The sequence below is a fragment of the Camponotus floridanus genome, unplaced genomic scaffold (assembly GCF_003227725.1).
Source record: "Camponotus floridanus strain SB8 unplaced genomic scaffold, Cflo_v7.5 scaffold23, whole genome shotgun sequence".
Classification (NCBI taxonomy): domain Eukaryota; kingdom Metazoa; phylum Arthropoda; class Insecta; order Hymenoptera; family Formicidae; genus Camponotus; species Camponotus floridanus.
In genome coordinates this window covers 334,013-348,767 of record NW_020229359.1, presented here as the reverse complement: position 1 = coordinate 348,767, position 14,755 = coordinate 334,013, and the positions used below count along the sequence as shown (strand labels likewise).

Here is a 14,755-nt window from a genome sequence, read left to right as displayed (position 1 = left end):
GAAACAGGTTGCCACGTTCGTTTACTCGTTTTTTCAGCGCTCGCTTCTGGCTTTATGGTGCTTATGTTTCCTTCGATAAAATACGCTATATCTATGAACAGAGTGACGGGAACGAAGCCGACTGAAAGCAGACATTTCCAAAAAGATTCTCAATCGATGTCCTGTCTTTCTGCCGCTCGAATGGAAAATGAACTATTTTTTCAAAAAAATCCGTCTTCGTACAATTGAACTATTTCAGATAGAATTTAAAGACAAAAAAGTGTGTGAAGTAACGCGAAAATGATAGATGATGAAAGTTTTCCGAGTAATTTTTAGTCTCATCGATATTTGTTCAATATTCTTTGAGGAGTTTTTTTTTTTAATAAAATGTAGCTTTTTAAATATTTATTTAAAGCAGCTTCCGTCACTATGGCGGGCAATAGTAATTATATAGTAATATTGATTCTTATTAAGAGAACATCGTTTCGCAGGAACAGAGTTTCTTGATTGAAAAGAATTGTTAATTTTTCGCCGGCAGTCCAAGAGAGCGAAACGTATTCTCGTTCCGAGTAATCTACTTTCTAAAATGCGGTTGCCTTCAGCAACGTACTTCGCATATATGGTTATTTTTTCTCTCCCTCCCCTTCCGTCGTCCCTCGCCCTTGCGAGATATCGCTCGCGAATTTCGTTTCGCAGTCGTCTCAGGTGGTCTCGGTCGAACAAGTATTTTAAAACCGCGGCGCGACCCCCGACGATCGAGTATCCGTGCCCAGTTCACCCGGTGGCTCGTTTGAATTTTAGAACGATAGTGGAAACTCGTGTATCCTCTCGCACTACTCGTGAATTTAACTTTCTGGCGAGCGAGCGAACGAGAGCGGACGGGGGGTGGGGCGAGGAGAGCGGCGGAAGCGGGTTGGCGCGAATTAATTCACGACCTCCTGACGAACCGTTTTCCGCCGAGTTATTCCGTTGTATCGCCGACACACAACACCGTCGTCCCCGACGCGTCTCCGCGACGACAATGTTGCACGCGTGCATCGTTGAGGGAGTTCCCGTCCCGCGAAACTTGACAGATATTCGGACAATGGGAATTAAACGGCAAACTATTCCCGTTACGTCGTTTATTGTCGTGAAAACGCATCCGTTTAACGTACCGTTTCGGAAGTAATATCGAGGCGGCTTCTCTAAAATTCCCGTTAGTCTTACCTTAGGAAGGATGAGACGCGTCTAGTGGGGGCGAACCCCGGAAAACTCCGTCGGGGGATTGGGTGAAAAAAAAAAAATGACGAAGGAAGACGAGTTCGCCGGTGACAAGGAACATGAACGATGGGCGCGACGATGGTGTCGGCGAATTTGAAAATAAAATTTGACGTTTTTATTGAAATCCGACGACGGGAGCACCCGCGTCGCGGTATACGTGTAATCCTTCACGTCGGCGAGCACCGAAAGGGAGGGCGGAGAGGATTTAATAGCGTAGTTACGAATGATGGATCTTAACTCAAACGTTCCTGTCGGACGTAATAATCCCTTAGCGGGCTATTCGAAAAATCTCCCCTCGGAAAATAAAAATAACGATTGGCGAAAGGAAATCGAGGATTGGAGAATTACCGTCTAACTTTCTATTTCGCGATGTACATTAAATCCACGCGAATTGTTGAATATTATAAAGTTACGCAACTTGGCTCGTTACGTGCGATGAATAAACAGAAAAAGGACCCCTCTCTCCCTTTCGAGTGTCCATTTAATAACATTGGCGAAACTTTCCGTACGAGATTCCAATTTGTTGACCCAGTCTGCCGATTCTTGCGAGCGCCAAGTAAGTTTTCGCGATCTCTCGCTTTTTCCCGTCGGTTTCGATTTAATCGTCGAGGCGACATCGCGTGTCGCGTCATTTCGTGCATTTAAAAACTCGTTCGCTCATTCACCCTTCCTTATGTAAAGGAGAGAATCGCACGGAATCAGTTCGCAGCCTCTATATTGGCGCATCGGTTTAGGCTCTCGTAGCGTTACGTAGGTGGTAATTGCTGGAGAATCGATTTAGCCGCTTGCACTCAAGCGACGTCGCCTTAACCAATACAACACGCCGCGAACGATGATATTCCTGTCGATAACAATTTACCCCCGATACGAAACGCCGCGTCTTTCCGGCCACTATTCGAGCGAGCTTAAAACGAAAGTGATGGAAGAATAATGGCGGAACAATACGCAATACGAAAATACGATGCGCGAGATGGCAGGTTCAATTCGAAGCGAAAAGATATCGCGCGAGAAAAAGTGAAGCAAATTCCATTATCGGAATATCGAGATTTGTTTGAAATTTTTACCGCTTAATTTTGCGAAATATATTTCTAAATCTGTCTTCTCTTCGATCCATGTTTTATATCACGCAAAGAGAGAGCATAATTTACGCTATCATCCGTATCGCGAGATCGACGACACAATTGTTTTGTATTTCTTGTCAATTTTCTTCATTTTGTTTTGTATTTCTTATCAATTTTCCCCATTTTGTTTTGTATTTCTTATCAATTTTCTCCATTTTGGTTTTGTATTTCTTATCAATTTTCTCTATTTTGATTTCCATATCTGTATCGCGTTTAAATGGGCGAGAATGTGATAGAAAGGGGGAATATGTCGCTCGAAATGAAACACGTCCCCGGTACTATTGTTATGCGATTAAGCGACAAGGTAATCTGCAACAATAACGAACGTGCGCGGGATTCGGCGAGGCAGCAAGGTGAAACGAGACGGAATGTACTTATTTTTATGCGGTTAATGCATCGCATAACGTAATACAGTGAAACGAGACGCGCGATTAAATCCGCGCCCGGCAAAAATCCCGAGTGATCTCAATTAATCATTCGTCCCGTTGAAAATTTCAACGTAACGTTCGTCGGTCGCCGACATGCAAAAAAAAAAAAAAAATTACGGAAACGAGCTGGAACATGACAAACGATCCGTTAACTTCTCGTCCCTCGCCTCTTCTCTTCAACCCCCTCCCCCCTCCCCCGCTCGAGTTTCTTCCCTCGATCGTATCCCCGCGTGCAACTGTAAGTGATATATTCCGTGAAGAAGAAGAAGAAGTGGAGCAAAAGTAGAGTGAAGTGACGTAGGGATCTCCCCGCGCGCGCGCGCGCGCGCGGAAGATAAATAATCTCTCGGAAATATGTGCGCGACGATAACGTTTTTCGAAATGCGACGGAATAATAAGCGAATATTTTCGTGACACGTAATTTCGTTTGCGAATGCCATCTCGATGTATGATCTGCCCCGTGGGGAGAGCTGGCCGGAATCTCGATAACCGCGCAACCAATCTGCTCGAACCGTGGCCGAAGAGGTCAGTAGGTCGCTCGTGTATATATATATATATATATATATATATATATATATATATATATATATGTATATATATATATATATATAGATAACAATTTCATACATTCCTGCGGCAGAGAGAGATCTTCCTCTATATGTATACATACATATAACCCCGTTTTCTCGATCGGATAATGCATCTCGATTATCGGCGATGAGATATTGTTCTTTTTGTTTTTTTTAATTACACATGATGCCGCATATTTGCAACGTGTTTGATATGTTTTATATTATATATCGCTCGTATTTTACGCTTTATTGAATTTATTGCATTTCTCTCTGATAGAATAATAATTTTAATTACATCCGGCTATATCGATCTTGAACGAGAGTTCGCATTCCATTTACATTGCAAACCCTCCTCCGATGGAAATCACGAATATTCTTCTTGCCGATTCGCGTCTGCATGCTTGCTGGTTTCTATGCGCTGCGAATTCATGTGGAAAAAAAGAATGTAATAAAATCGCGACCCCCTGATTGCACGTGGCCATTTGGGACGCGCGTTTGTACCCAGCCGCCGGCTCGTTACCGCCATTTTTACGATTTTAGAAGAATGCACCTGATTGTAGCTGTTTGTCGAATTGCCGTCTTCTTTAATATCGGAACGGATTATTAACTGATCTCGTAATTTATAAGCATTTCTATATTTTTCGTAAAGTCGGGTAAATGCGTTTATGCATTTACCATTCGACGCAAAAGACGCGTTCAAAAAGCGCTTTCGAGTCCGATGCGAATGCAACTTTCATGTCGCAAAAGTCCGCTGTGAGCCAACTTTCAAAATTTCCATGCACGCCTGTAAAGATTTTCGCCAAAAAAAGAAAACAACGTTGCTCTTTATCTCTCGAAAAATATTTTCCTTCGGTGGTCCCGATGATCTTTTCCCGAAATCTTTCCTTCCGGTGGCACGAAGTTTATCTCGACGACGCGGGAAGCTTAAAATTAACTCGATTAAAATTGCGGCGAATATTTAATACATGCCACTTTGGCTTTTCCAGCGTCACGCGTGCAAATTCATAGAGAAACCGCCCACATTTTCCGATCGCTCCTAAAATTATCGGCGCGGTCAAAACCAGGCCCATTGATTACACCACTGATAATTGCCATTGCAGTGCATGCTCCATTCAATTCGATCTCTTTCGCTCATCTCGCGTACTTCACAGGCCCTATCGCGGTTCTTGGTGTAAAATTCGAAACCAAAATTTAGAATCGAGATGTAGCTTGCGCGAAAATTTGATACAATTAATTTGCTTGTCGATATATAATATACGCGTGTTAAATAAATATATTTACGTAATTTTTAAGACACTTGTGTACAAGACGTTCACGTTAAAGGCAAGTGCATGCATGTAGCCGACGCAAGCAAATTAGATTCGATATTTGCAGAAGCGGACTGTGTTACATGTGTAGGACATTGCACGCAAAACTAGACGCCCTGTTTGCAGAAACGGACGGCTACTTCGATCTCCGAAGCGGCGTTGTATCTATAACTACCGGCTTTCCACCGCGCGTACTCTAGGATTACATTTTGCCTGCGAGCGATACTTCTCTGAGATACACTCGCGCGTGTGTATAACTTCTGATTAGTATCGCGCACGGTATCGATTTTGATGTTATTCGCTGAAGTAGGTAATCTATGCATCGCGCAAAATATATCGTTTGCTTTTCCAAACTTGTATTAAAGGCATAAAACTGCATCGAGGTGTTCCATTATTTAAGTTTAACTGCATCGAGGTGTTCCATTATTTAAGTTTAACTGATATTTAGTCGATAGAGACAAAAAGGGGGCTCGTGTATGTTTATAAAGGTAACTGTTTTAATCTATAATCTGACATAACATACACACACACACACACACACACATGAAAGTATACTTTAATACTTTATTTTTTCGAATCTTCAAGAATCTTCGCGATAAGTTTCAAGTATATTATACGCAAAAATATACATGACATGTAAAAGACGTGACAAGTTTCGCATCTCGAAGACGCTATTTCAAGCTGTGCTATTAATAAATTTAATATCTGGTTATATTATGTGATCAAATGAGACGCGCGTGCTTTGCTCGCGATAAACTGGAACGAGATGAAATTCAGTTTCCTTTCGGAGTTCCATCGGGCTTTCGCCTGTCGTCAAATCAATTCATCGTGACGCGAACGTACTCCGATAAACTTTATTTCTTCGCAATATGTCGCGATCGTTAATTGCTTAATTTCGGATTTTACTCGTCGGTCCTGATTTTACTCGACTGATTAAACTCGATAACGAAATCCACGACTACGAATAAATTTCGCGTATGTGTGCCTCCACCGTAACGAAAACCGATTTTGTGAATTGACGAATAATTACGCCGAATCTTTTCTTCTTTCCGATCTTTTTACACTGCAAAATTTATAATAGCAAAAAATCTGTTGGAATTTAAAATAATAGAGACCTCAAAAATGTGAGAAATTCATCATTTTATTTTTTTTATTTTATTTTGTTATACAATAATTAATAAAGCAAAGCAAATATTCCTGTGCATTCCTGATTTATTAATCGGATATTTATTGAGTTCAATTGCAGAGTTGATAAATAATATTCCTCATCAAAGTATAAAGAGATTGTCGAGTAATTGGAATCGATTGCGAAGGGAGAGAGACATATGAAAGAGTGGAAATATAAAGCACGCGTATCATTTTTGATCGCGCAAAAGTACGGCAAATATCGTCCTCGGAGCCTCGTAGAAATTAAGCTCCCCGAAGGAGGGGTGTCATCGCCCATCGTAGATTGCTCCGGATGATGCACGATACGCTATGAGCTTCATTTAATTTGCTGCCGTATACCCAGCTTTTACGAGATAAATTGCGCAAAATTATCGATGACACCGTTAAACGTTACGCGAATATCACCTGTTTGTCAGCCAGATGTGACGTTTAATAATTATTACATGTCATTATAATTGCATTATATGTAATTGCATGACTTGGAAGTCGGATCAACGTCGAATTTTCTTTCTTATCCGTAATCCATTTAACCTAAAAAGTAATAAATTAAATTCTAATATTAATAATATTATCATTTTAAATAATTTCATTCTTTATTAAAAAAATTTGACAAAACTATGGAAACTTGGAAGATTTAAAATTATTATTAATCACACGATTCGTGTCGCGCTATAGCAATATTTGACGCTATAACAATTTCTGATATATTGCACGAATAGAATAATTTATTGGTCGCCTTTTGTACAGATATTACTGAAATGTAATTGCGAAGTTTGTAAGAATATATATAGATACACTGCGCGGTACGTGCAATTGCGATTTTACAAATTACGAGCGAGCGCGATACCAAAGGAAAGGACGTACTTGAAGAAAATGAATTGGAAATGAATAGCAACATCGAGAAAAGCAATTCGCACGCTCTTGCGCATCGACTTTGATGCGGATTTAATTAATCTACGCCCGGAGCTTAGTCCGTGCGCGCGCAGCATCAAACGAGCTTAACACAGGGAGCTTTCGCGAGACGTTTTCCATGCGAAAATCCTACAGTGATATCTCCTCAACGTTCCCTTGCCGTTTCAAGAGACTGTCTGAAATAGGAAGAAAAAAGGAAAAGAAATGAAAAAGAAGTGTAGAGAATCCGGAAATCGGAACGAAATGCCACGGCGTCAAAAATAAAAGAACGAGAAGGCAGCGCCAAAATAAAGAGAGAAAGAAAGAGAGAGAGAGAAACGGCGATCACGTCGATTGATTGGCACGTTGACGTGCGTGGCCACGATGGATGACGCTTTATTTTCCACGGTACACCCCGATTATGGATTGAAAAGCGGCCATAAATCCTCGTGAATACTTTACAGGTACGTTCCGGCAGGTGGAAATAGAGGGTGGCGGAGGGGGAAAGGGTGCAATTTCATCGCGGTATCACGAGGGAAAGAGATGGTAAGGTGAAAGAGGAAAGAGGAAGGATGACCGGATGGAAAAAGAAGGGAAAGGGGAGGAAGAGGCTGGCTCGAGCCAGCCAGCCGAGGTGTTGGCGGATGATGTTACGGTGGATGCCCGAAAATTGAATTCGTTGGAACGCGAAACGCGGTTTGATTAAGTGCTTTCGTCAAATAGCCGAGCTGTACCGTACCCGATAACGTTATCGTTCTCGATTTTTGATCATGAGAGATCGCGTCGGATCCATTCACGTAAATTGACTCGCTTAATCGTCTTCCAATTGCGCTTTTCTTTAATTGCGGCGTTTTCCCTCGTGGCCGATTCCCTCGTCGAGGAATTTTTGCATGCGGAAAAATCAACGTGCATGCTTTCACACGGCGATTACACACTTGCTAAGCTCCGATAAGCAAAATTGGCGAGCATAGAATTTTTTTTTTACGGCTGAGCAGACAAGGCAATATCAGCAGGCAATTATATCGGTGCACCACACGCGAATCTAATTGCACAAATATGTATATATTTAATAGGAGGCTGGTGCCTTGCCGAAGTGCTGAGATTGCGCGAATAGTGAATTTAAATAACTTTTTTTCTTTTGGCCTTGGACTCGTGAAAAATAGCGAATACCGGAAAATTTTTGCGAATGAGTCATATTTTTGTGAGCCAGTAGGTACATATCTTTTTCTTGAATCGCGCACGGGAATTCGAGCAATATTTCGAAAGAAAGAAAAGACTGCATTCTCGTACATATATATTGTCGATTCGCGAAAAATAAATTTGTCGTTTTTTATCCGATATATCGAGAAACAATATTTTTGCATTAAAGCAGTAAATTATGTATTAAAAGTAACGTCAAGACGACTTTTAAATTAGAAGAAGTTCATAAAACAATGTATATATATATATATACTTAGAGAAAATTAGTTAAATTTAGCAAACAAAAGCTAAAAATGTGGTGCCTGAGGCTGCATAATTTACGAAAGAAACTAAACGCAGCGAAAAAGTGAAGTGAAGGAGAGAAGAGGGAGGCGGCGAGTATCATAACCGCGTTGATAAAATGCCGGATACGTTCGACGTATGCGCGTAACTTCCAAAATAATGGAAAAAAGCAAGAGAAATATCCTGGACGGTTTATCCGACTCCGCTTCGATTTCGCGAGGGCGAATATTCGGCGAAAAAATATCGCCGCGCTTAATCCGCAAACGATCATAGCTACATACCGTACCCGATACATGCATATCCTACGCCGAATTTGTATCAAAGAGTGGAAAACAGGATGTTTTTTCAGCGATGGCTGCGTGCATAATTCAAGAGACGTGAATATCCACGATTTGATGTTAAGCACATCCTGAATTTTTCGTGAATCGAATGTCACGAGAAAATCGCGTGAAAACGATCCCCTAAAAATTTCGCTAAACGAGTGAAGTAACAAGATCGATAAGGCTTTGAATATTGTTTTAAGTAAGACAATAAAACTGGGCTAATAAAAGTCGAGCGTGAGGTGAATAAAATAAAACGCGAAAATAAAATAAAATTCTTAACGGTTATTGAGCAAATTTATTATTAATAAAGTACCGTGCGCGGTTATTTTATTTACCCAGTTTTATTGTCTTATTTAACAAGTGTGTTGTTGGAAAAATCAATTAAATCGTCAAAACATTTTGAGAAGAAGATGAAAGTTTTAGATGTCGTGTATCTTTAAAAACGTTTATTTATTTTAATTCAACATTTTTAGTTTCCTGTTTGAATGGATGCGCGCCATTTTTATATATATTTATTTTCCTCTATCTCTCGTATGGCACTTATACAAATTTTCCTTCCTATTGCAGTTCCACCAGAGCAGCCAACCATCTTGGATCGGTGGGGTCGCATCTTGAACGGCACAGCTGGCCCTTACGAGGAAGGAGATGCACCGTATCTCACGTGTCGCGTCACGGGCGGTAAGCTGGCACAAAATACAGTAATATAATATGTATGCGCTGAGAAACGTTTATCTGCATCCCTGCTAACTGCACCCGACACATCTGCACTCGGTTACATAGAGTGTCCCAAACTTTTCGTTACTACGAGCTCTCGATCGATATTTCGACATTTTCTCTAAAAAAAAAAGACTAAATTATACAATGAAAAATTAATTAAAGATTAAAGATACTAGAGGAGAGGACTTTGATATTTGATATACGCGCTGAAAGAGATAACGTACGAGGATTAGGAATAAATCAGCGCGCGGATATATTTCATCTTCGGGAAGAGAATTTCTTCCCCGTTCGATCCATCTCTCGAGAAGAGTTCTCTTCCTCCCGTCAAATCTCCTTTCCGAGTCACACGCGGCGCATTTTCGAAAGGTCGTCGCTCGCGACAACCTCACCGCGAAATCGTTTTGCGGAAACTTCGATCGCGCGGTCGGAGTCGTTGGTGTCGCCGGTTATTAGATCAGCCAACTTTTTATCGGCCGTCGTGGCTAAGTGAAAAGTTCAGCGAGACTCTCGGTCGCTCTCTACTCCCCCGAGTAGAGAACGGGGGAGTCCCGGGTGGATCGGGTGGACGAGGGTGAAAAAGGAGCTCTCTACTCCCCGAGTAGCGCTCCCCGCTGTTTACTTTAGCAACTGGATCTAAATTTCTGTTTATAACTGCGGCGCAACTTCTTCGGCGGCCCGCCTTAAAAGATTATTTCCAACCTCCCTTCGTTTTCAACCCTGCTCGCGCGTCGCCCATCCTCGGTGGCGTCGCTCCGTTTGACGGGGAAGAGGCATCCTTGGAGCTTTCGGCGTGATTAAGCATCGCGCTATCGTCATTCGCATGACTGGAAATACCGAAGGGCGAAGGGGGGAGACGTGAGAAACGTCGTTGAGGGATCTTAAGTCGCGTCGCGGCAACATTTTCGGCAGACTCGACTCGCGCATCCGCATCCGTTTGAATATTCATTGCCGCTCTGTCGTTGTGCGTCTCTCTTTCTCCTCTCATCGTTATTTAATTGTTTCAATCAAGAACTTGTATAAACGCAGATTCGGAGATGCAGCGCATTATAATTTGAGGATTTGCAAATTAATTACGATTAAGAATTTATTACTCGCCGAGAGAAACGCTCTATATTCATGTAAATTGACAGCGCGTTAAGAATTTTATAGGAGCGCTTTTATCGTGGATATTCGTCGCGTTTACGAATAATTATCACGAGTAACGATTGAACGCTGCGTTTTTTACATGTATTATGGTTTGGTTGCTTCGACCATGCGAAACAAAATCCAATTCTTCCTATGAAATGCACAAATATGTTGAATCGATGTAATCTGTCAACGACAAATTTCTATCGAATCGTTTGTCCATCGATGAACAACGTTGTACATCACGATATCGTCCATCCTTTCTGTACGATCGTTAAAAGCGAAACAAAAAAAGAGACAGAAAGAGAGAAAAAAAGATATAGGAGGCTTCGTTACTGCAAGAGGAGATAAATCCCGTTGTTAGAATCGCTCTCGGTTCTCGAACAATCATATTAGTCATCGTTGCCAAATGCCGGGCAATGGATAACGGCGATTCGCGATGTGCCCTTGTTCATCCGCGAGTCCCGCTTCGACGGATATATCGAAATATACGAAGCCGGGAATATTGCCGTATGCAGATTCAATGGGAATTGCATTCGCGTTGTGCATCGATCAAACGCACTGCGGCGTATAAATTGAATATCGAGAAGATCGGCTTATCCTTAACAATACGTTCGACGTCGCGCCAAAGATTCTTTCGTCGATGAATCCGCCGTTTTAATTTAATTGTAAATAACACTTACGAAAGAAGCAAGAGAGGGAGAGACATTGTTTTATCTGTCCTTTTCCATTTTTAATCGCTGGCAGAATCCGCGATTCGATCCCGCGGCTGCGACACAGAATGCGACATATAATACGCGCATTAAATGTCAAGCGAAGTCTCTTGCCAGGCAGAGAGGACAAAGCGCGCGAGTGAAAAGAAAAGGAGAGAGAGAGAGAAAGAGAGGTCGCGTGTTTTTATTTAAAATTAAAAGCTCGCGCTTGTTAAAACGATCGGGACGACGTTACCCGGTTGTAAGTGACAGGCTGACACGTGATATTCCGTTTCGCGAGGACCTTTTTTGCGCGAACGAACGTGCGTAATTCGCGTAGTTATCAAAACGCCGAAAACAGATTCGCGCGGCGGAGGAAGGGATATCATCGGAGCCGGCATACATTTATATAAGAGAGGAAATTTTATATACGTACAAATATACATATTCTCTCTCTCTCTCTTTCTCTCTCTCTCTCTCTCTCTCTCTCTCTCTCTCTCTCTCTTTCTCACATAATGACGCACGTTCGAGTTGCATTATCGAATTTTACGAAAGTTACGGTTCCGATGCTTCTCCGCCCGCGGCGGCCGTTATTTCCGTCGCTCGTTATCTTTTACACACGTTTATCCGAGTCGCGGATCCGCGCCGGAAAATTGTGCCGGAGAATTGGCGCAAAACCTGCGTCTCGGATACGCCCCGGACGGTCTAATCTTCATAAAGCGAATGCAACCGCCGCAGCCAGCCGCGACGAAATCCGAAAATAGGAGTCTCTCTCTCTCTCTCTCTCTCGCGCGCGCGCGCGCAATTTCCTTCGTTTTGTAAAAACGGCGCGGTGCGCCGCGTAATTAAGCGGCGCGCAATGTCGACGTTGATGTAATAAAAATGAGAATTTAATATCGCGCTCATCATTCTCGAGTTTGCCACGCTTGCCATCTAAACGGATCGATCGATGGTAAAATGCCGCGTGTACGTAAATAAGATTTTGAATTAGTCTACACGCGGTCCCTTTAACGTCAGAAGGACATTAAAACAGTCACAGCGTCGCACGTTTTAATTTATACGTAAATTAGTCGGGTAAGCAGTTTTAAAAGTCAATTTCTGCCGTGGTATTCTTTCTCGCGTTCGTTTCTTTTTTCCAAAATAAACGAGAAGAACCGCGCGCAAGAGAATCGAGCCGCGATTATACACTCTTCTCCCTCAAGTACTCCCTTACACGCGACTTACAAGTAAGCCTAACCCCTCTCACACGGGATATATCCGTGTTATCTATAATTTATGACAATGCCGGCGAGAAAATTTTACGACTCGCTTCGCGCGCCGAGAGAATTTATTGCCAATTACTTGACTTCGTGCCCGGAAAGAATCGAGGGTCCCTCCGACGAGGATGTATACGCGCGTGAAGGGCTCTTTCGTCCTCCTCGCCGCATACGCGGGGAAAATTTCCGCCCACCCCTCTCTCGTCCCATCTCGTATAAATTCCGATATCGCGGGTTGATCATCATCGATAACGGCCCTCGAATTCATTCAAGGAGGGTGCAACCTCGGTAAGCGCCTCGCGACTCCGTATTCCGGTCGCACCTCGAATCGCTCCTCGAAAATGAAGAAACGATTATCGGCGTGCGAGGGAAACGAATGACTTCGAGGACCCTCGCACGGTTGTAAAAAAATAAAATAAAGTTCCTCCCCTCTTGATTATTCTCGCACAAACGATGGGAAGAAATAATTTCGCCATCGATGAGACTCGCGGGAAAACGAGAAAAACAACATTTTGAGATACGATGTTCATCGACAGAGCATTCACGTTAATCCCGGCGACAAGCACGTGACGAAAATCAAGATGTTGGATTCGATTTCGGAGGCCCAGTGTTTTTAAAGCGACGCATAGCAATTAAATGCAAATTCCAAGATCGAAGATATACAATTTTCCACATTTCTAACAAGAATTAATATCGAGCCGGGTGTCCTCGATAATAAAATTATTTTCAAATATTTCAAAATATTATTTACGATGTTTTTCTTTCATTTATTTTTTTGCTTTATTATTTATATTATTTTAAGCTTGCACGTTTCTTAAATCGCGTTGCACACATTTATCATCGACATAATCCAAACATAATTATGCAATATTTTCAAAAACGATAATTTTATATCGATAATAATTGCAAATAATTGCTTATTCGAAGTTTTTTTTATAAGATGTAATCAAGTAAACCAATTTTTTAACATAAAAAATTTACCTTGAAATTTAAATTATGTGAAATAACTTAAAATGTTATACCAGTAGAGAATAGTTTGCAAATCGCAATAGTTTTATGTGTAAATGTAAAAAAAAACACTAAATTAGTTATAATTAAGTTTGTTCATTTTGTTTGCATTTTTTACACTTCTTCGCTTTCTTTTTTTTCTTAAGAAATATATGATATATGAAGAAGTAAAAAAGACTATTCATACAAATTAACATTGATAGAGAAATTGATCAATCAAGTGTGTAATGTAACAGCAGGATGCCATATTATAAGCATGTTCAACCTTTACTAAAGTGTGATCGATTTTCATAGATATATGTATATCGATCGACTAGTACATTTTCTTTTTTTTTAAAGTTCGAAAAAGATAAATTCATTCTACCGAAAATAAAAAATAACTACTAGTGGATACTGGTGTATGGCATCATACAATTTATTTTTTTATATCTTGCAAAAATACTTTTGTGCTTTTTTACAATTAATCTGATGGCTGCGCCTACACTTCATCCATTAAAAGTTGAAAATTGGGTGAATAATGATTAAGAGCTAGTCCCATTGAGTCTTTCACATGTTTGTCTATCAGACTGCAACGTTGGGAAATTTTAATCATGTTTAAATAAAAAATATCACAAATATGTAGAATTCCAAAATAGGAATAAAATACATTTCGTTGCATGCTTTCGTTGCATTTCATTCTTAAGCTGAAAATAAGACATGTCGACAAATTGGGCAAATCTGTTATCTATTTGACGAGTGATCAAGCAACGTGTCGCTCGAAAATATAAAAAAAGAGAAAAGAAATATCAGAAAATATATAAAACTACAAATTGTATATAATGATGGCAATCGTGATTTTTCCGCTCTCTCCCTTTCATAGCAATAGACATCATAGCGAGCTAGTTTATTTCAGTCTGTGTATGCGCGGAACAAACGGATATTTCTCTCGCTTCATCCACATTTTTTCGAGTATATAACTGCAAAGCACTCTCCCTATTTCCCCGGAGCGTACGTATAAACTCGCTATGCCGCGTTTATCGGAGTATTCGGATAAAACGAATACGTATTTATTCTTCGCCAAATCTCTTCGGCGCGATATATCGCGTATCGAACGTCACCGGATGTTTCGGTAGTGGGTGTAATGGAAATGCGCGCTCATGTAATTGCATAATTAAATATTTAATCAAATAGATTCACTGGCCATAGATAATTGGGATCTAATTTATATCGGTGATTAAATATTTGCTCTTCTATTAAATTGCATCATGATAATTATTTACATTTCTAACGGTTATGGCTTATTCGGACTGTTATTTGGTAAAGAGTACGACCCGGATATACATGATTTCCGATATGATGCGTAGAGTAAAAGTAGCTGCATCTGCTTATATCGGAAAGTCGGAATTTCAGCGGAGCACGTAACCGCGCGAGATGCAGAGATGCTAGTA

The 14,755-nt window shown here is 41.1% G+C and overlaps 1 protein-coding gene across 1 annotated transcript in view; it reads left to right on the top strand.

Moving 5' to 3' along the window:
• The window catches only part of LOC105258246 (nephrin), a 343,203-nt gene that overhangs the window by 268,856 nt on the left and 59,592 nt on the right, over window positions 1-14,755 (top strand). Inside the window, exon 4 of the mRNA XM_025408809.1 lies at window positions 9,098-9,208. Within this exon, the coding sequence (XP_025264594.1) occupies window positions 9,098-9,208 (111 nt within the window). The remainder of the gene's footprint in view (window positions 1-9,097; window positions 9,209-14,755) is intronic.